Source organism: Rissa tridactyla, chromosome 3 (assembly GCF_028500815.1).
Source record: "Rissa tridactyla isolate bRisTri1 chromosome 3, bRisTri1.patW.cur.20221130, whole genome shotgun sequence".
NCBI classification, from domain to species: domain Eukaryota; kingdom Metazoa; phylum Chordata; class Aves; order Charadriiformes; family Laridae; genus Rissa; species Rissa tridactyla.
Genome location: NC_071468.1, coordinates 116,058,991 through 116,082,198, shown reverse-complemented (window position 1 = coordinate 116,082,198; position 23,208 = coordinate 116,058,991). Strand labels below are relative to the sequence as shown.

The following is a 23,208-nucleotide window of genomic DNA, read 5'->3' as shown; positions in this document are numbered from 1 at the left end:
CTGAGGGACAGAAAATTCATTCTGCAGTTACAATTTACATGCTTGTAGGTGAATAATTTTATCTGTGTAAATAGTGATTAGAGCTGCAATATTGATAGCTAAGCACTAATATGTATGCTTTATTAGGTTTATTTTATAGCTATTTTTGTTATTTTTAGATGAAGCAAAAATAAAGGGACTTGCAGCTCCTAGCAATCTTTCTGTAAATCAAACTCTTGAAGGTCATAGTGGTAAGTGTCTTTGGGCATTTAATGTATTTTTTTTAGAATAAAAAAGGACAAGATTTTGTGAAGCTGATAGAGTAATTTTGCTATAACTTTTTATTATAAGCCTGAAATAAAGATTATCAGTATTCAACTTGGATATGTAACAGCTTGGCTAGCTATTTTTACCATATTTGTAAGATGCTGCTTAGAAACGGTTTCAAGATGTTTCAAGTCAAGTTTTTATGGGTAAGATCCCATATGAGACTTGAGGGTCTGAAGAAATGTGTGCAAAGAGAGTGTAAAATGTGTGTAAAAGAGTGCTCTTTTTGGTAGTTGTGAGAGAGATTTTTGTTTTAAAAGTGCAGTGCTACTGAGGATCAAACTACTTAGAGGAAGTAAAAAACCAAAACTTCCTACGACAGTAAAGTTTTGGCAGCTTCCCAGATTGACGTGTCAGAGGCAGTCAGAAACTGCAAAACTATAATTTAGGTTTTTGCATATTGAAGCAATATTTTGAGCAGAATTTGGAGAGGATGTTACTCAAGTGGGTGAATACGGAAGCAAAAGGAGTGGTTTAGCAGAATTTTGAAAGAGGCAGTGAGTGATACAGAAAGAATGCCTAAAATTAAATCAAAGTCAGTGGTGCACATTTCTGAGATGCTCCAGGTTTATTAAGCCGTCTGTGGTGGTTTTATTAACTTATTTAAATGGTGTAAATACAAAATGTGTATAATTTTCTAGGTTCTGTGCAAGTGGTGACATGGAATGAACAGTATCAAAAACTGACTACCAGTGATCAAAATGGACTCATCATTGTGTGGATGCTGTATAAAGGTATTCTACAGGACAAATTGGAGATGGGATAATATTCCATGTTGTGAGAAATGTTTTTTCTTTTTTTTCAGCAATTTTTACAGTTCTTTTTCTGACTTTTTGTTTTGCAAACTGTAAAGCTCAAAATAGATTTAAAACCCTTTCCAGGTTTTTATTGTAGTATTTGTCTACATTTTTCATAGTGTAGTCGCGTATAAAGAGGCATTTGTCCTGCAGAGCTACCTTAGGAGAAGATATCAGTTCTTAGCCATGTGCTTGGTAAACTGCTCTAAATTTCTTATTTTCTTATCTCTGTTACTTTATTCCATTAGAAGAAAATAGTATATTGAAGAGGGAAAAAAAAAAAAAGCAGCAGTGTGTAGGTTCTGTTGTGGGTATCATTGTAATATTTAAACAGTTCTGCAAAGTGCATCAAGCACAGACATACTGGTAGAACTACAAGAACTTAGTAAACCTGCATAGAACATTAATTAAATACTTTCATAAAAGCAATCTTTAGAAATGCTTAATTAAGGCAGTGAACGAATATGACTAACCAGTGTATTGTCGTAATTGGCTTTTATTATTTTTGACCTTAATTAATTTGAAAGCCAGAAAATCTCTCAGTCACATTAACCGCTTTCTAACACATGTGGGAAAGAAAAAGAAAATAAAGGGTTTCCTTTTTCTCCTGGGGAGTCTTGTGTATTGAAAAATTCAAACAAATAAAAGGTCAGTATCTCATTTCAGGCATAAAGAGTATCACTTGATTAGTCTTTCTGCCTGATATGTGGTGGCTTCTGTCACATAAATCACCTTTTAGTTTTGGAAAAGAACCAGTAAATTACTTAATACATATTCTTATCAAAGGCGGTTGTTCCCTCCATTTCTCTTTCCTAGTGTATTCTTGTCAGTCTGAAATTATGTACGCACAGATCTCTTCCTGTAGGGCCCCTCTGGACTTTGGCTCCTCTCTCCGATTACTCATTTGTCAGGTTCTTTTTGGAAATAAGTGTCTCGCATCTGAACACAGGGCTTCACAATAATTACTGTCTGTGTACTCTGGGGGACACTACAGCATAGTCTTGCTAAAGTTTTACTGAAAGGGCAGAACAACTTTGGTTTTAATTCCTTTCTAAAACTTACTGCTTCTGTAGCTTTTTGTTGCCTATTACATTGCAGTCATCCGTGTTTATCTCGTGTTTACTCAGAAGCAGACCATTCTCAGGTTTCTCCATTTAATTGAAAACCTAATTTGATTGCTTGGTAACTTTTATAAACTTTTTGCATGTCTGTATTATGTTATCTTTGTTGGTTTTTTTTTTGTTTGGTTGGGTTTTTTTGACTTCAGGAATTCATATTGCTAAGAAATGTCATTATCATCCTATTTTTAATTGAGAGTAATTTTACTCTTTGAATTCAGTGATTAGGGTGTGCCTTGAATCCGCTAAAAGATTATGAAATCAGAAGTGTAACTCAGTTTTTCATTCACTACTAATAGGTGCTTGGTATGAAGAGATGATTAACAATAGAAATAAATCTGTAGTTCGAAGTATGAGCTGGAATGCTGATGGACAAAAGATTTGTATTGTATATGAAGATGGAGCTGTGATTGTTGGATCAGTGGATGGTAAAATTTAAGCTCTACTAATTGTTGTGGTATTACGTAGCTTTTGTTTTCAGTATTATGTACGTAGTGTCTGTTTGTCTAGTCAAATACAATTAATTGTTAATTTCTAATTGTTGCTTTGACTTTCCTTAGCTGTTTCATTTTTTTACATTGACAACATGCATCCTATTTTTAATTTTATGGTATGTTTCTTAAGTACAATGAATATTCTGTTCCAGGCAATCGCATCTGGGGAAAAGACTTGAAAGGTACTCACCTGTGCCACGTGGCCTGGTCCTCTGATAGCCAAGTTTTACTGTTTGGAATGGCAAATGGAGATATTCACATTTATGACAACCAGGGAAATTTTATTGTAAGTTTATGGTGGTATAATAAAGGTATTAATTTCAATAGGCATATAAAAACTTACATCCTTTTAATTTATTTCATGTTTGTTTAGTTGATGGACTTCAGTACTAAGAACTGGACAAGGTCTTGTGTACAAAATTTTTATGCAGCTGCAGCTTTTTAACATAAATATTTCTTTCTTGATATCTAAATGAATATCACATCAACTAATGCCTTTTTGCGTTGCAATAGTTACTGAAAATGTAAAAATATGTGTGGTGATACTAATTAAATTAAATGAAGCTCATGTTAAAAGTACTATCATGCTTTTAGAAAAAAACAGTAATTTATTTTCCTATTGCTTCTGTCATTCTTTAATACATAAGAAATGTTACGTGCTTCAGAGAAGACCTTGTAGTAAGTGTGAAAAAAGAAAGGAAATAAATATAATATTGGTACATTCCTACAACTTCAGTTTACTTATTTACTTTTATCTACTTATGTGGAATATTGGAATATTACTATGATAAAATGCTAAACAGAAGTAAAATGTTAACTTTGAAAAGCACAATGTATTTGGAACTATGTTCTTGACTTTTAGATGCCTATTATGGTAAATTTTCTCCTCCTTTCTTTTCCTTCCCTAAGAAAGTATCTGTTACCCTTCCCATTTTCTTTTCTTTAACCCCCCACTGTATCTTTCTTCCCACTGTGTGAGTCAGTGTTTCTAGCATGTGCTGTAAATTACTGAAATTCTTGAAATAAGTTGTTGTTGCTCCCCCTGCCCCCCCACCCCCTCCATAGGTGTGGCTGTGTGCTCCCCCCTCTCCTTCCCTCCCTTCCATAAGTTACCTGGTAGCCCCCCTCAGAGTGATCCAGGTGCACACTTATCTTTCAGAAAAAGACCTTACCTGTGTTACCAGATGTACAGGGCTAATTATTACAAAAGTAAACATCTTAATTGGTGTTCTAATTTGGACACTTATTTTTTCCATTTTTTTAAAAATATGTTATTCAAGAGACTTTTATTAAGAAAAAGCTGACAAAAGGTTTCTTTAAAAATCAAAATATGCTGTGTCCAGGAATGTTTTGAAATTATTTTTACTTTTTGCAAAATTCCAGTGGGGTTCCTTGTGTGTGTGTGCGCATGTGTGTGTGGTTTTCTTGTTTTTTTTTTTTGTTTGTTTGTTTTCTTTATTTTTAAGTTACTTTCAAAGAATGAAAATGCCAACATTAAAGTACTTTTTTTGTAATTAAAATAAATAGTTTTCATATGCCTGATCTGTCTTTGAATAAAGAAGTTTTTCAAACTCTAAAATTTTGAGAATGTGACAATTTTTCTTGGGACAGGAAACAAATTTTGCATAGACATCTGGTCTTTTGCAAGGTATCAATAGAGATGTAAGTTATTCTTCTAAACAGCATGTTATATATGACTTTAAATAATTAACTCTTCTTGTTTAGGTGAAAATGAAACTGAGTTGTTTGGTGAACTTAACTGGAGCGTTCAGTATTGCTGGAATACATTGGTACCATGGTACGGAAGGCTACATTGAACCAGATTGTCCTTGTCTTGCTGTCTGTTTTGACAACGGAAGATGCCAGATAATGAGAGATGAGAATGACCACAGTAGGTACAAAATGCAGGGTGCTAATTACTCAGCTGCTCTTGACCTAAGAAGTCTACTTATGCTTATATTCTTAATGTTTGTTTCTTAAAAACTAGATCCTGTTTTAATTGACACTGGCATGAACGTTGTATGTATTCAGTGGAACCACTGTGGAAGCGTATTGGCAGTGGCAGGCTCCCTAAAAGCAACTTCTCAAGATAAAGATGTAAACATTGTGCAGTTCTATACTCCATTTGGTGAGGTAAAAATATTTAATATACTTACATGAATTAAATTTGTTTTGTTTTGTTTTTTAATCTTTGTATGCTTAGTCTGTGTGGTCATTACTGGTGGAATTTGGATACCAAAGTGTAGGTGTTCAGTGTGTTTAACGTGCTCTAATGTATCTAGGATATCTACCTGGATCCAGAAAGATGACACAGGACCAGGTACCCTTTTAGAATAGCAAGTTAGTGGCCAGTGTGAAAATCTGAATGCATCTCATAAAACGCTAAATGAGGGAATATGTATAGTGTCTAACTTTGAACACCTAACTTGGATACCTGAGTTCAGACCATAATCAATAAGCAGTCTGGAATGCTTAGTCAGCAGTTAAGATGCTCATTTAACATCTGTGTATCAAATCTGGAAGTACTTGTCCTTCTCCGCTGTCTGTGTAAGAGACCCAGGCATCTCTAGATTAGGAGTTCAAAATAAGGCAGTGAACGCTCCACTCTATTTTTATGGAATCAGTAAAACTAAGAAAACGGCATCTCGTATCAGTAAAAGCAATGGCTTATAAACCTCAGAAAAGGTAAATTGTTTCTAATCTTCATTTGTCTGTTGGGGATATTATTTTGTAAATGTCTTTTGTACTACCTGTCTTGCTCAATAGTTGAGAGACAACTTTCCTATGTATTTTTATTCATGGTGCTACCCCTGCCTTGCAAGGTAATTTCACTTTCCCTCCTAGTAATCTATCTGGAAATCAGGAAGTTAGTGTTAGGTGTCAGAGTGTGAGGACAGTTTGTCCCTTGCACAGAGGAAGTACTTGTCAGCCCTGCGGGTAACTGTGGTAAGGATCGAGCTGTGAGCTGTGCTGTGAAAGGGGTTAAGATCCAACATCCTCTGCAGGAGTTTCCTTAGTTGAAAGTATTAAACAGAATCAAAGGTTTTGGCAATGATGTTACGTCTCTGGCTGCTAATGTCCTTCAGAATAACTGAAACAGGTGTTCCAGATTCTGTATCTAGTGTTTAGAAGTAAATTCTTTAGGCTTTAGAATTGTTTTGTACTAGTGCTGACATTCGGGTACAGACTTAACTTTTTGGAAGACGGTATCTTCTGTGAATAATGTGTGACCAGTATTTGGACTTGGTATTTGCATCTGATCAAAGGCATGAAACAGGTACTAAACTAAGTTCATTGATAACAGTTCATTTAGGCAGAAAGTTATGCCCTCAAAAGGAAAGTTAGATCTAAGTGTAAGTATCAGTGTTCTGCTCAGTAAAAACTTATGGCTTTTTAAAGCCTAAGATTATTCAAAATCTTACAGTAAATCATAGATAAATGTATCCTTTATTATGTACATCTATATTATTTTCAAACAAAAAAGTTACCACAAACAAGTGCTCTGTGGTATTAAGGTTATAGTTTTTGAAAACATTATTTTTTCAATTGTTTCCTTCATTCCTTCAAATTCTACTGCAAAATAAAGATATAAAAGGAAGATGGAAAGTGTATTTCTTTGCTTGCTCTTAAATTGTAAATGGACATCTAACTGCCTTTCTTAGACTTGTTTGAAAGGGACTAGAGAGGAGGAAAATGTCCATTGCCTCACTGCAAATTATGGGGCATCTCTGCAGCTGATTCATTGTATACTTTTGACATAGAATAGCTTTTATGTTTTTGTTTAAACTATCAGCTGTCATTAAGGGTGTTGTACATCAACTGACTAATATTACATTTCCAGCATAAATAAAACTTCTGAGGGATGTCAGGTATCAGTACTATTGTGTTTATTTTAGTAGAGAGTGAAATTATAAAGGTGATTCAAATTACCAACCAAAAAAGAAATTGTTTATACTGTCAGTTTCCATCTATTATTTATTTTTGTAAGTTTGAACTATCACTGACTCCCGTTGTTTGTTTCTCTGACAAAAAAAGAATTGAGGCAAAAGAACACTTTATGGTAATGCATGTTAAAAATCTCCCCCTTTTTGTTTGCCTGTGTATTGCAATTTGGGAATCATTATGGAGTACTGTAAAGAAGGTTTATGTTTGGTTTTCATTACCTATCAAAACTGTTGTTTATGAACTTCAGAGTGGTTTTCCTGTGATAAATTCAGAATATTTTCTTTTCTTGTTTTAAACAAGCATTTGCGCACACTGAAGGTTCCTGGCAAACAGATATCTGCCTTGTCTTGGGAGGGAAGTGGACTGAAAATTGCACTAGCTGTCGATTCTTACATATATTTTGCAAATATTCGTCCAGATTACAAGGTATGTTGTAATGTGGCACTTAAATGTATTAATACGTTTTCTGTTACTTATTCTTTTTCTGAATGGGTTGAAAAAGTAACTTTCACGCTTAACTTATGATTACTGTTCGATCAACACTGTTGACTTGAAGTTTTAGTGGAATGTAAGTGTCTGTCTTGGTGATGTAATGACTTAACCATTGTTTTCATAATGAATTTGTGATTTTATTTTCATAATAAGGAAATGTATGCTTTGTTAATATGAACAGAATTGAGCAGGAGTCTAGATTTGGTAGTGATTGAGGCTGTCATGTAGGTAAAGCTTCAGTGTTTTCATTGCTGTTTGGTTGAACTGAGTGGGCTAAGTGATACAATGGGAATTGTTTGAGCCTCACTTTTACTGTCATTTTTTTTAGTGGTGAATTAATTAGTTTGAACCAGGAGAACTGTGTAAAAACCTGAAAAGTAGAAATGAATGCAACCTGATAGGTGTACTTCCTACTTATAGTTCAATTCCCAATACACTTTTTACAAGTGTGTATTCAGCTAATTCTAAAATAATGTTTCTATCTTGACTACCATATGTTTGGTTTTTTTTGTTTGTTTGGGGTTTTTTTTGAAGAATTAGAACTATTTCACTTAAATGTACAGTTTAACAAAAATAGCGAATACTGTCCAGCGTACAGTATTGTATACTTTTTTCCCCAGCACAGGATACGTTCTTTAATCATCAGTGTGTAACCACTGTGATTAAAGAGAGAGAGTGTGTGTGTGCAATGTGAGGCACGTACTGCAACTATATTGAAACGTCTCGTTCCACTGGGTTGTGAAAAATCATTGGTCAGGGAGTTATAAACACAAATCTGTCAGGAAGGAATCTCAAATAGTTTGTTGTAAATCTGCTGGAAAAGACTTTGGAAATTTGAGCTGGAAATTAGTCTTGCAGGAAATGCTACCTAATGTTTATTCTGGGAAATGTGTAAAACAGCTGGAATGCAGGCCTGTTGCCTTTTCTTAAACTCATCAGTATCTATGAGGCCATGTGTATTTCAAAATCTGGCACAGTTTGCAAATGAATAATATTTTGAAACTGTAGTTTTAGAAATTGCATGTGTAAGCTCTCTCTTTTTTTTTTTTTTTTTCCTTTTACATATTTGAAGTGGAAAAAATTAGTTTATTTCTGCAGAAAGTAAACTTTTAACCTGTTGGAAGTATAATCAGTTTCAATATTAAATATTTTTATGGTGAATGGTATGTGTTGTCCTTCAATAAATAATACATATTACTACTGCTGTGTTCTTTATGATAATATCAGTAACTCCCTTTTAGGAACTAGATATTCTAAAAGGTGACAGTCATTAAATTGTAGTTTTTCACAGATGTCATTAACTTAGGCAGGATTGGAATTAATGACCTGGAGATTAATTGTTAGTATCACATTACCAATCTACTGAATAATCCAGTTTCCTGTATCGAAAGATATCAAGTATTACCATAATAAGAGAAAAAGGATCCTAAATTATAATATGACAGTAAAAACTATGAATTGAGATGATAGTTTTTAAAATACTAATATTTTACATGGTATCTTTTGGAGTGGTAATACTAATTTAGAATCTATAGCTCTAGTTACATTTCTTCTGATGTATATTACCTTGTTCAAACATGCATTGTATTTCACTTTATTTTCTCATTATCCAGCTGTCTGGGGTCCTTTGCCACTTCTTGAAATCAGCTGTAGAACTGACAGACATGATTTACAGTTTACTGACTTGTTACCTCATAACTTACTCCTTTCATATACATTTCCATATACATTTTAAGTTCCAGTTTGCATCTGTGGGAAGGATCCTGTGGGTAGTGCTCTCACTTGTCAAAAACTACCTTTATTCCAATGCTTTTATTTTTCTTCCTGTATCCAAAATGAGCTTCATTTTCTTGAAAATCCAAGTAGATCATATCAGTCAGGTCATGTTAATTTGCATATCTGTTGCCTCTCTGGTAGGTAATAAATAATAATAAATGAAGGAGGTAAAACTTCCAGGGCTAAAAATACGATGGCTCTCCAGTGTGTTGTGTTTATCCATGTCCATCTAATTCCATTATTTATTATATAAGGCTGGATGAGGCTTTGAGCAGCCTGGTCTAGTGGGAGGTGTCCTTGCCCATGGCAGGGGGGTTGGAACTAGATGATCTTTAAGGTCCCTTCCAACCTGAACCATTCTGTGATTGTGTGAAAGCTGGATTTACTGATTTGTGATTCCCAGAATCATAACACTTTTTACATCTGCTAATTCCTGTTCCTCTGGCTAAACTCCAGAGCATTGTGTTTGAATTCCCATAGAACTTCAGTGAAAACCATTGGGTTCTGACAATTTATTACCATTCAGTTTATACATCTATTCTAAAAGTTCTTTTGCTGATTCTTTAGTTTATCGTCTTGCTTTCATTTCTTGTAGAGTGTGGGAACCCTTCTGGCAAGCACTCTAACAAGCTTTCTCCTCTTTTCTAGTAAATGCTGATGCAGAGAATTCTATTATTTTTTTCTACAATTGCATCATCATCCTTAAGTGGTTTGTTTTATATCTCATTTGTTTGTCAGCTTCACCTTCTTGCTGAGATATTTTCTGATTCGGCTGTGTTAGACAGTGTTTTCATTATTAATTTCTATAATTTAAATCAGTTGAATGCAGTAAAATACATCTTCGTGATTTTTACAGTGTTTGGATATTCCATTTCTTCAAGGGCCTTTTAGCCCTTTCTCCTACTTGTTACATGAATAATTATATACTTCCAGGGGGAAGGGAGTTACTAATATGGAAGAGATGATGTGAGTTACTCTAGTGCTCTAATACAATTGGTCATTTTTGTCTGGTCCAGGAGTTGCACTGGTTGAGGTGTTTATTGTATTTCCCTTGGGAAATGAACTTTGGGTTTCCACATCAATAGTCACAGAGGAAGCGCCTTCATGGCAAAAACCATCTTCGCAGTGGATATTTCTGTAGACCCACTGAACAAGGAAGAAACAAGGGGAAGGGAGATCTTGTCACATTTTGGGGTTGATTCTCCAGTTCTGATTGTGATAGGTTATTCTGCATGATGGGAAGGCTTTTTTTGCCAGTTTAATATTATGCAAATAACTTACTACCAGAGCTATGTTGACATACTTTTAATACGTACGTTCATCACTTGACAGGTAAAGAATATTGAATGCTGATTGTGTATATGAAATAAACACTTTCTTTCATAGCTGTGAACAATTTATTATTGAATTCTTATAATTTCTGATAGGTTTTATCAAAATTGTCTCTCTTGGCAGTGGGGTTACTGCTCCAATACAGTTGTTTATGCGTATACCCGACCTGATCGTCCGGAATACTGCGTAGTCTTTTGGGACACAAAAAACAATGAGAAGTATGTGAAATATGTCAAGAGCTTGATTTCCATAACAACTTATGGAGACTTCTGTGTTTTAGCAACTAAAGCAGATGAAAATCAACCTCAGGTAAAGTTTTGCTTTTAGTTTTCGCTTGAAATGCTCTGTTCCACGTGTCAGTGCTTTACAGCCAGAATAAGATGAAATTCTAATAAAATTCTGAATCTGTCTCAGAGTGTGTCACTCAGTTGTCATTTGACAGAATGGCACTTCAGTGGGCTCAGCGTTTAAAAACAAAGAACCCCAACAAGCAGAAAAGTAATAGCAAAAATTTGCGTAACCGATTATCTGGCTCTATATTGTAACTACTTGTAGCCATTAGCAACTTAATGAAAACTGCAGCCTTCAAGATTAATGTTTCTTTAGTAATATTTAGAACAGTTTTCCAAAGAGGAGCTAAAAGCAGGAGAGCATCAGAATGGTAACGAATATTTAATCAGTCAGAAGTGGAGAAAAAAAGGGGAATTTTTAAGGTTATATAAATCACGTTACTACAAAGCACTCCATTTGTTTGTTTATTTATTTTGATAAATGATATGAGAAATGATACCATACGATAAATGTATCCTTTGGTTAATGTGTGTCTGGTTAGCATGATGCCAACTGTTACATGGTTTTTCTTACTGCTTTCACTTCTGAATTATTTTCTGCATCACTTGTACATTGCTTACAAAGGAGGAGCATGAGATGGAGTCAATTGGTGCAACGGTAAAAAAAAAATGCTTTAGCGCTGTTTTGCTTGATTGTGCAATAAATGGTGTACTGTCATAGGGATTGGAAATACAGTACAATACACATGGCCCAAACTTTTTGGTGAAATTCAGTGCAATAAAATGAGATTTTTCTGGGTTGTATTTTTAAAAGAGCAAACAAGCAGGGGAGGGACTTAGTGTAACTTTCTTGAGCATAAATAAGAGATTTAATTTTAGCATCTGAAAATTACAGATAATAAGCATCTTTCAGTTCTTTCGAGATGGTTCCAGTGTAGTAATTAACATTGTGGGGGGTCAGCTTTTAGGAAATGAAGTGCACAAGCTTATCCTTTGGGTAGCAGTTCATTAGAGTTGCTTTCTGAAAAACAGATTTGTTTTGCAATAGATTTGGGTCATTAGAATTGTGATTTCAAGATGGCAAAATGTACAGCAATAACTGATGGGGCAAAAAAAGAGTAATTTCAGCAGGAACCGTTTAAAAGTATTGCAAGTGTATGTGAATGTCAGTAGTTACGAAGAACTTGATACCGATAGCAAGGCTTGAGCTTTCTGCTTTGATCAAATCGGACAATGCAAACTCCCTTGTCCCAGCACCAGCCTGTGCAGCTCATGCAGCCTCTGCCTCGGATACCCTTACTCCATCACCCCTTGGCAGTCTCTGATCTACTGACGTAGAGTCTCAGAAATAAGTAAAAAGGGCATAAAAGAGAAATTGATTAAAGAGTGAATGGTGGGATAATTTACCAGAGAAGAATTAATAGAAACATAATGGAAACAAACAATGTATAGTTTAAAAAGCCAGGTGTGGTTTCCTACAGAGTTGGAGGCTCAACATATTTTTTTGGAAAAGGGAAATTTAAGAATGCTGGTGGAAAGTTTAACTCATGAATAAAGAAATAAAAATACTATTTTTGAGAGGTGTTTCATGGTGGCAGAACAGAAAAATGAATTATTTAATGAAAAGAAATCCTTGTTCAGATCTTTTTCTTTGAAAGGAGGAAGTTCATACAGCAGTTGAAACCCTAAATTCTGCCATTCTCATGTGCTTAATAAGCTGTCAATCTGTCAGTTTAAAGGGGTAGGCTATACAGTTGCTGTAGTCTGCTACCACGATTACATGAATTGTTCAGGAGGTGAAAGAGCTATGCAGAATTAATTATCTATTAATTGTCTTCCATTTCCTGGAGAGTCAGGATAACAGCTTTTAGGTGAGTCAAGTTTTGGCAGCAGTTTTTTTTTAAATCTAAAGACTCTACAGTGAAAGTTGCCACTTAATTTCCACACTTCTCTCTCAAGACATCCTTATTTCCTTGTGAAATCATCATAAAGCTATTTAATCCTTGATTTAGGTCTGGAAAAATAAATGCATCAGCAACAACAATGAAGCATTGGTGTATAGGTCAATTTTTATTTATTTGCGTCTTCCTGCGTTTAACAGACCTGCGTTTAACAGACCAGTCTGAGGTACCTGTGCTATCAAAGCCTTCCTGAGCAGGATTACAAGAAGGGCAAAACTAAAGAAACTCATCGGTTTTGTAGTATGTGTGATACTGCAGGGCAGAGGGATAGCCTTATTCACAATTCTCCCCACATTGTAGCCTTTCTGGGAGCTAGCAAAGGGGGTCTGATGCAGTTTATTAGATTATCCTTTGCATGAACGGTTAAGCGAGAGTTGAGTTATCTGTGGACCCTGCTGGTGCCACATCCTGCATACTGTATTTTTTTTGTCTGGTTGATTTGCTCCTTCACTTTATTAAACAGCTGGTCATTTTCCTGTTTTGTGCTTGGCTTTTTTTATAATGCTAATTGGCAAATATGTCTTTTCTCATGCTTATGCTGCTTTATATTTACTGCAGTCACAGTCCCTCTGTTTTCTGTTCCTGATCAGCATTAGATTGTGCGAAATGTGGGTTATGAGATACACCTTCACAGAAAACCTTGTACAGCTTACTAATTTACAAAAAAATGTGGTAATAATGACACTTGCTTTTATTTCCATACAGTACGTGCTGGTTCTCTGCAATTCTATTGGCACTCCCTTGGACCCAAAATATATTGATATTGGTAAGCAACTTGCAATAGTCTTATTCTGTTGGGTTTTTTTTCCTGATTTTTATAATAAATTTCTTCTGCAAGTCTGTTGTTCAATGAAACAGTTGCTGTGTGGTAACACCCCTTGCATCCAAATGTTGTGATTCTCTGTTCTATATGTGCTTGGTTTTATATTGGCTTCTTACTTCTATTTGGACTCTCCCTAAATGTGATAAACATGTAATCGGGGGTTCCCAGGTTGTGAACTGTAATTGTTGGTAGTGACCTATTGATTACTCTGTTAATAAAAATAGTGGTTTGTAAAACCAGTCCTGTTCCTTGTAAAAACTGGCTAAATTTAAACTGATTCTTCCAGTTAATGCAAACTATTTACAATAGAATTTTTTAAATTTGTTACTTTTCCTTTTTTTTTTTTTTAATGGGTGTTCTTGGTCATTCAGGTTTTCCTTCACAACAGTGGCAATTCAACTCCTTTTTTAAGAAAATGTACTTTTTTTGAAGAGGGCCCTGTTTCTCAGAGCAATTGAAATAGTCTGATCTGGACTTTCATTTAAAAATAACATATTGCTGCTTCCCAAATATCTTAAAGATCAATTTCTCTTATTTCAGTGTTGGTAGTATCTTTTCCTTATTATCTCCCTCACAATTGTTTTATCTAAATAGTTTCAGATTATAAATTAAAAATCAAATAAAAAAAATAAATCAGTGGATTATAACAGAAGTATGAAAATACCCCCAAATCCTAAATAGATCTGAATTCCAGCCTTTCCCTACTGCTTGTTTGCCGTAGGTGCGGTACAGAACACTGCCAAGTAATTGCAAACCACTATTTGCTGGGATTTTTGTTAGAGAGTAAATATAATTGATTTATTTTTTTCCCCCCCATTCAAACAGATGAGGGAAGTGCAGACAAACTGATAATCAGCTTTTTGATTAATTAATCCACTTTTGTTCTGGTTTTTGCTTTATTTTTGGTTTGGTATCCAAATAGATCTGAATTTGGATTCGGAATAGACACTGTGAACCCCACTTGCAGTTTTCTTTTTGAAGCTTTATTCTTTGATTAACTTCTCTGTTTTGTTGAAAGGCTAAATCATTTGTAATGAAGTTTTAGCAAAAATATTTATTTGCTTTTGAATGAGAGAGGAGACTATAGTTATTTAAATGAAAAGTACATAGTTATTTTTAGAACCTCTTAGCTAAAATGATGGAGCAGGTTATGGATAAAACCGGATTGCTTACTGTAAACCTGGAAGAATTCCCCCCCACTTATTTTATTAATGTAAAAGTGTCTACCTAATATGTGGATACAGCTTTGGAACATACACGCCCTGATTCTGCAGAAATTAGGTTTAATTTTTAAACAAACCAAACCAAATTCTTTTCCCTACCTGTGCCAAAAAGACACGTAGCTATTATGACAAGAAACCTCATGAACTTTTTTCAATGTAAATTGCCTCCTACAGCCATTGTTTTATTCTCTCTGCAAAAAAGTAGCTCTTCTGTCAAAGTTAATCTCATTAGAGAAATTAGTTCCAAGCCATAGTGCTATTACTTGGTGGTAGTATTAAATGATAAACAAACAGCCATTCTGTCTGATAAAATAGATAGGGAAAGTGTCTAGCAAAGTTCTTCTAGGATAGAAATGATGAGGAAAGTAAAGAACAGAACTGTAAGACAAGAATGTAACAATTCACAGAAGAATATAGGTAGAAAAAAAAATAAACCAAAGACTAGAAATAGTTGAAACCATAAATATGTTTATTTTCCTCAACCAGTGCTACTAAACAGTTTTATTATATATTAACTAAGTTTAAGTGTCGTGTTCTAACATTGTTCAGTTTTTCAGTGATAGCAGGAGGAAATCAGATGTGAGTCAAATACATATTGTGAAATTCATGCCCTATATTGTATATCATAATTGAAATGAAGAGTATCCTGCTCCGATGAATGAGTTTGTCTTCTTTGTCCTATGGATTATGTGTGAAATATTGTGGTGCTTTTCATTCTCATAATTTCTGTTTATGTCAGTTTGATGGAGGTTTTGCCACCTTTTACAATGAGGGTGGCACATCAGAATCTTAAGGAATAAAGTGCCCAGAAAATTCAACACCTAGAATTTTACAATGGATGGAGGGGAAAAAGCCCAAACCAAAACTGAGCACTGAAGGAAGATGATGTGGTGGGTGGTAGTGGTGTGGGTGGGGTGTCTGTTGTGTCCCCTCTGTCCCGTCCCCGCTCCTGATCAGATGTCTACACTGTATGTGCCTACTAGCCTCCTGAACTTGACAGGTGGGATTGGGGCGGTGGGAGGAGGATTTGGGGACTTACAGGGAGTATTTCATCTCATTTCTACAGTTGACATCTAAAATAAGTTCTGTGAATCATTCCTGAAAGGGGTCTTTTTGCTCTGCATTGGGTACAAAGGAGCCCAGGCCAACCATCTCTGTCAGAGATGTCTAAAATTAAGTGAGATGAATCCCACTCAAACGGTCAAAATTAGCTTTGCATGTACACCTCGAACTGCACTTAAACTTTTTTTCTTTGCATTTTTCTAGTGTTCTGTTTATGTGAGCTTTCTAAATCTATCTGCAATAGTTCTATTTATTTACGTTTTAAACAAAGGTATCGGTTTATGATTCCCCCATTACAACCCACCTCCTACAGCTGTCTGTACACAAGAAAAGAATCTTCTCCAGTGACTGAAAACAGTTAAAAAGAAATGCTGTTTAATTGAAAAATGCTGTTGTTGTTCCAACTGTATTTGAATTGTGCTGAAGAGATTAAACAATCTGGAAAAAGCTTCTCTTCCTTTAGTTTAAGTAAGCTTTCTGCAGCCTGCTTTTGTTGCCTCCAGTGTCAGAGGATCAGTTTAGTGCATAGATTTAAAATATTCTTTCCTAGTGTGAGTTCATCTGTAAAAATGTTCAGTATTATAGCCTTCAACCTCATAAACAGGCAAATACTTGAGGTTAGGAATATTTGCATTTTTGAGTCCTGAAAAATTTCTGTAGTCTCAGCGGTTCAAACATAACAAGCAAGTCTTTCATTGCTGTGTAGTAAACACAGCCAGAGAGTCAACTTTTTTTTTTTTTTTTAATATATGCATCCTCTAAGACTCCTTTAAAGTTAGCCCACCAAACTTACAGAAGGGATTGGAGATGAAAGTGAAAAGCAAATGCCTATAAATGCAACACTTGTGGAACACGTTGCACTGGTTTTATCATAGTTGCTTTCCTTTTTTCGTAACCTTTGAAAGTACAACTTCTTAGAACAACCTGAAATATTTATAACATAAGGTCATTTTGTGTGAGGTGTAGACACTTGTACATAGTCAAGGTCTTAACAGACAGTGTATCATGCTGTTTGTCACAGCTGGAGCTTCTTGGCAGTAGAAAGTATAATTGTTCCAGTTTGACAGGGTGCTGAACTTCAGCAGCTGGCTGGCCTTGCTGAGGTCAACAGAGAGAGAGAAGACCTTGTAAAACCTTAAAGGCAGAAGACCTTTCTGTAAGTTCTTTTAAGATTCCAGTTAGCGCATCAAAAATCATTACCTGTGTCCTGTTTATAAATGAAAAAAATCAGCTTTAAAACAGTTATCCAGGGAGTGTAATCATTAATAGTTTAAGATATAAGCAGCACAAACGTATCTCTTATGCAAGATAATTGGAGTGTTATTGACTTCTGAAAAATATCTTACCTGTCTGTGAAATTCTTTTTCTTCTTTGTACCAAAACAGTTTTTCAGGCTATTCTCTTTTACTGAAGTGATGAATTGCTGCATTGAGTTCTGTCCAGAAAGTAAGTTGCTTAGGTAATTTTTATTTTGAGCTCTTGTTTTGGACTTTTAAAATACTCTGAAAGATGGCATTTAGAACCACTTAGGTTGTTACTTTATTTGATTTTCATTAATGCTTATGAAAAATGCCTTCTCTTGTAGTAGGATGTTTCTCAACAGACGACTCGCTATCCGTGTGCTCCTGCCTGTTGTTAAGTGGGCACTCCTGACTGCCGTGAGTCTGAACTATATTTTTTGACTGGCTGTAATTACTGCAAATTGAACACACAATATCTTTGTTTTTTACCAGTCTGCCCCTTGTTGGAATAGCAATCACCTGGCGCTCTACTGAGCGTAAAGATTTTGCTCTTCCTTGAGACTTTGGTGCCCCGCGGGTCTCTTTGGCTTTGACCTGGTGGAAATTGATAGTGGAGAAAGAAGATTGCTAATCTAGGGATGCTAAGTAGCTGCTGGGGCATTTGAATAATGCATCTGTGAATGTGCATTAAGGCACAAGTTGTACAAATTGTGAATTTATAACACTATAAAATTGTTTCAACAGAGTGCTATTAATCTCCTAATGAAAAAGTAATTGTGACAGTGCACAATGTTTGATTTACCCCCAGGACATGCAAATCTTACGTTGTAGGGCTCTGAGCCAATAGTTTAAGAAGGGCTCAAAAAAATGCTTATTCTCTTTATTCCATTGAATTTTTAATTATGTCATTAGCTTTCTAATGCTTGCCTCTGCTAATGATGGCAAAAAAGGATTAATCAGTCATTATATGGTGAAGGGCCATCACTTCAACTTTCTGTAGATATTGATGGATGGTTACGCCTTGAAGCTCTTCCTCATGTTGCTCTTTATTTTGTCCGAGGGCATTTTTCTTCCTGTGCTTCCTGTGCCTTGTTTTTAGGGTCCTTCACAATAGCTAGTGTTTGCTAGCTCATAAATTAATCTCTTCTCCATTGTCTAGCATTATTATGTTCCATCCTACTAGGGTACAGAAATTAACCAACACAGTTTCTTCTGTTTTCACAGGCTCACAGGCTTTCTGTCAAAATCCTTGTCATGAATAACTAAATATAAACTACAGAAGGCTAAATATCTTGTTATATAATATCTTTTTAGTGGAAACACAACAGATGGTATCTGCTAAGAAAATGTCACTCAGGCTGGATTATATCATCTTCTTACATGCGCTTAGGAGCACTGACATAGTGAAGTGTTATCTTTCACATGTGTCCTAACGCCCAGTGAAATGAATACAACAGCCTGATCAACATACAGGTAGATTAAAGACACAGTGCTGGAGTCATGCCTAGGTGTCTCGCCTCCCTCCTGGACGCCTTCACAAGGATGACTGAATTGCATGTGAAACAGCACTTGAATTGCTGTTACTGAAACATGATCATTTTGAAGTAAAATATAACTGATTTCTAGTATTTCTTCATGTTCTGTGAACTGTGGTCATTCGTGAGGTGTCCCATGTGCAGTTCAGTGGTCCCTGCTGCTCTCTGATTCTTTCTTCTGTTTATGAGCTAACACTTTTAGAGACATTTGAATCAAGCTCTAAAATTAGGTAGATGTTATTGATCAGACTAAGTTTGTCCCAGTTTCTCAGGAACAGCCTGTAATAGGTTTGTATGAAAACAACAGTTTAGTCTTGTGTCTGTCTGTCAGATTGCTTCCTTTCCATCAGCTTTAGGTGGGATCACTTGTCTCTCTCGTGTGTGTATATCCTATTTCATATACTAGAAAGTGCCTCAGCTTTTTCATGCGGTGAAGTAATACAGTCATGCATCAAGTTTGTTTTCCATCTACTATTTTTTTAAAAGAAGATTAGACATGAAACCAGGTGTTTTCTAACTGTTTTGAAGTAGGATGGAGTGAGTGTGGATGAAATACAGACATTGCAGAAGGTTTTTCAGGATTCCTGGATATTTAAGACATAAAGTTTCTCCCCTTCAGGGAGGAGGTTGTATGAAGGAACAGTGAAGAGAAATTAGGTGAGAAGAGAAAGAAGGGCCAGAGAAAACTTAAAGGGCAGTTGTTTCACATGTTATTTTGGTGGGATGGTATATTCAAACCTTTTCAATATTTGATCACTGAAGAGTAAGGCACCTGTTTAAATGCTTTCCATGCATATTTTCAAGGTCTGAAAATTAAGTATTAAGACGTTAATACTGCACTTAGCTCTCTGCAAAATCAGTGAGAAGAGCTAGACAATCTAAGAAGTCCACATGTTTAGCCTGGAAAGCTGCTCTGCGGTGGAAATGCTGAGCAGAGCAGTGTCTGAATCTCTTGCCTCCTCCTGACTTAAGGTGCTTGCTCTTCTGTCTGCTGAATAATCGGAGCATAAATTCTTTGAAGGGCACTGATGCCCAAGTGAGCAACAATTGCTGCTAAAATCAAGGCCACTGTATAAGATGATAATGCTTCCCTATGCTAAAGGAAACTTTAGTTAAACGAGCTGCCTAGAAAGGGATTCTAGATCTTCCTTAGCCTGAACGGATTGAAATGAGCGTCTTTCCTTTCCCAGGAAAGGACAAATCCCTTCCTTCTCTGCCCCAGCATCAGCCCAGACTGGGGCATTCTTTCCTTGTGTGGAAGTTACGCTGTTATGGAGCCAAGAAGGAAAGCATTTTAGGAGCAGAGTGTAGCCCAATGATTAATGCTTTGAGGTGAGAAGGGGGAATAGAAGTGAATGGAATAGTTCAGTTGGAAGGGACCTACAGTGATCATCTAGTCCAACTGCCTGACCACTTCAGGGCTGACCAGAAATTAAAGCATGGTATTAAGGGCCTTGTCAAAATGCCTCTTAAAACACTGACAGACTTGGGGCATCGACCACCTCTCTAGGAAGCCTGTTCCAGTGTTTGACCACCCTCTTGGTAAAGAAATGCTTCCTAATGTCCAGTCTCGCCTTGGATTTTAGTTTCTTTTTCCACAGATTTTCTGTTTGTATTTTTTTTGTGTGTGTTTGCTTGTTTAATGACTGTCCAGTATAAAATGCTAAAGCAATTCTAGAAAAAAAAAAAAAATCCCTTATGTCCTACTTTTATGCAATTCTTTAAGCTATATAGGCAATTTTATAAAAGCATTGGTTCCCACATATAGATACACTCTTCTGGATGTGATTTTTGAATGGATCTGATCCTGATGATTATGCCTGTGTGCTGTGTATCCCTCTTCCTGCAATTTCACATTTGGCTTCAATCCAATCATCGTTTAGCCTGCTGTTGCAAAGACGGGAAGGCCCTGCCCTCCATGCTGGCTGCTCATTCCTGCCCTCTCCAACATTTGTGATTTTCTCTTTAATCCAACTTAAACTAATCTTTATTTATTTAATTTTGAGGTCAGTTAGATGAGTGAACTGATCCAACTTAGTCTGTGGTCAAGCTACTGCTAAAGCTGATATAAAAGAAGTGGCAGGAAGATGTGTCGGGGGTTGGTGTGTGGCGTGTTTTTGACAGCAATGATCAGTTTAAGTCTTAGGCATGTCCATAAAATGCCTAATTGATTGTAATCCTTTGGATAAAGCATAGATGCGTTGCCATCTTGTTTCTGGATCACAACAGAGCTTGTGTGAACGTCCTTTTTTCCCAGATTGGGGTACTTCGAGGTGTGCACAAATGAGTAAGTTTAGGCTCCATGGAAGCTGTAGGTCAGATGGGGAGTCACCTGGTGAGTCTGAGGAATGCTTATGACTTTCAGATGTGGGCCTGGTTCAGCGTTGTCTCGGAGTAAAGTGTTTAAATGTGGACTAAGCTGAGTCCAAATATAATAGTAGTAAAATTTCGTGATTTTAGCAAGAGGAAACCTTATTTCCTCACAGGTCAGGAGATTCTCATGTTTCAGTTTTAAAGGATAAAACCATTGACTGTTACGGCATGTACAGCTACAAGGCGATAAAAAACCAGAGCAAATACATAGAATTTACTAATGCTGTTAATGAAATGGATGCGACTGTATCCTTCAGTTGTATGTGACTAATTATTGAAATAAATGTGATATAAGTATATGAAATACACCGAGTTGCATATAATGTAAACAACTGTGCTGCTCACATGTTAAGCATCATCACTAAGCCTTCTTATCCAGTATTTACATTTATACTAAAAAGTATTCTAGAGCCATCAGGTAGCTTATATAATCCTCTTGGTTTCAAAGAAATAAAATCTGTTCAACTAGTCTTTCCCCATCTGTCTGCGGAAGCACTGGTTCTCGTTATGGCAGGCTTATAGCTCCCTCCAGAGTTCTGTTCTGTGCTAAAATACCAAAAAATTGAGATTCTCTGTAAAAGATTTTGTGCTCACAGCGTGTTATCTGTATGAGTCAGTGTTTCGCTAACAGGCTGGGCTACACAATTCTTCTGACTTTGCCTGTTTTGTCTGGTAGCATGCTGATTTACTTGTAGAATTTGAAGATATTGGGGGATTTACTTAATAGGTTTCCACATTTTTCTATGCCTTTTTATGTGCATTCACTGGTTTTCAGAAAGATGAAACAAAGGATTGTAAAAGGAAAAAAGAGCCACAATACAGTCAAGACAGTGTATTATAAAGAATAACGTAATTGTTTGAGTACACTTATTGGTTTTTTTCTGTGTTCACTGAACATTGACAGCAGGAATGAGATACTCAATTTATCCACATCTTCTAAATGGACTTAGGGCTAAAGTAAAGAAAATGTCCTGCCTTCCTACACTGGGATCTTTGGGTGCAATAAAGTAAGACTAAGGGCATGCTTTGCTAAATTTTTAATTTGCTGCCATGCAGATAAAGAACTGTTATTTGGCCCAGCTATTAACTAAGATACAAACAACGTTTCTAGGTCTTGTCTGACTCCAAAACTTGTTGATTGTTTTTAAGTGGTGCTAATCAAAGAATCTCTTCTCGACTGTCAACTTTTGAGTAATCTTCCTTTTACTTATATTTGAATAATTACAAAGATGTCAGATAGGGAGTTTTTTTAATAGGTCTTTTTAGAGATTTGAGATATTCCTGAACTGGTCATTAACCTGAAAACTTGTCTATATGTATTTGATGTCTTCTGCATTACTGTATAGCAATTTGCTGAAATAATGGGGAGAAAAGTATTGATTTTAAAATCAGAACTTGTAAAGAAGTTCTCTGTTCTTCTGAACAAGGCCACAAGGCCCCAGAGAAATTTATTTTCAATTAATGAAAACTGCTGCTAGATTGTGTGGTGTGGATTTTCTTGTTTGTTTGGTTGGTTTTTTGCCTTTAATCTATGGAGATACGGTTTCATCCGTCTGGGAAAAAGTTTACGAATTAGCATCTAGTCCAATACTTGCCACACTAATTTCACAACTATTTGGGTTTCGTAACAGGACCATTGTTTGTCACAATGACCAAAACGCATGTGATAGCAGCTTCAAAAGAAGCGTTTTACATCTGGCAATATCGTGTGGCCAAGAAGCTCACAGCAGTGGAAATCAATCAGGTAGCACGGACCAGAAAAGAAGGCAGGGAAAGGTTTGTCTTCAAGCTTTGTCATTTTTCTTCCTTTGCATTGGTATCGTTGATAAAGGTGGATTGGCATCATTGATAAAGGTGGATTCCCCCATGCCTAAAATATGAACTCTTGTCTTCTCATTTTTCTACTCAGATTTGTTGACTTGCAGGCCTGTAAGATTAAATACTAAAGAATAGTTTTTCATAACAAATGTGTGTTTGTTATCCAAATCTCTTAGACTTTTTTGGATTAGCTCCTGTTCAGTGTTTCCATTTGCTCACTGTGTGCTTCCCTTACAGAGTTGTCTGTCTTGATGCCTTTTTTTCCTCCTCCCCTTTTTCTCCTCCAGACTCTTACTCTCTAGGCACCTGTATTCCCTCTGCTAACTTTAACTGCTTCTTGTGCGTCAGTGGCTGTTAAGGACCTAGTCCATCCAGCTAGTTCTTCTCTAAATACACTTGTATCTGATTGTATCTTTGATGTCTAATCCCGCAGGGACTTTTATCCTCTCAAACTAAACAAGCCAAAGTCAACATCATCTTGCCTCCAAAACATTTCCTTCCCAGGTGTTCATTAATGGCATTAACTTTTCTGTCTTTTTCTGACACCTCCACAAGCTTGCAACTTTGTTAGGATTTTCTTTTGTGTATGTTTTTTTCCATAGAGACGCTATAGGATCTTTCT

General features: G+C 36.0%; 1 protein-coding gene across 2 annotated transcripts in view; it reads left to right on the top strand.

Annotated features, from left to right (window-relative positions):
• Positions 1-23,208, top strand: part of WDR35 (WD repeat domain 35) — a 42,935-nt gene that overhangs the window by 1,178 nt on the left and 18,549 nt on the right. For both annotated transcript variants that reach the window (XM_054194501.1, XM_054194500.1), the window contains exons 3-12: positions 159-230; positions 948-1,040; positions 2,521-2,649; positions 2,868-3,001; positions 4,441-4,606; positions 4,703-4,848; positions 6,961-7,086; positions 10,384-10,569; positions 13,217-13,277; positions 22,400-22,544. In XM_054194501.1, coding sequence (XP_054050476.1) covers positions 159-230; positions 948-1,040; positions 2,521-2,649; positions 2,868-3,001; positions 4,441-4,606; positions 4,703-4,848; positions 6,961-7,086; positions 10,384-10,569; positions 13,217-13,277; positions 22,400-22,544 — 1,258 coding nt within the window. The remainder of the gene's footprint in view (positions 1-158; positions 231-947; positions 1,041-2,520; positions 2,650-2,867; positions 3,002-4,440; positions 4,607-4,702; positions 4,849-6,960; positions 7,087-10,383; positions 10,570-13,216; positions 13,278-22,399; positions 22,545-23,208) is intronic.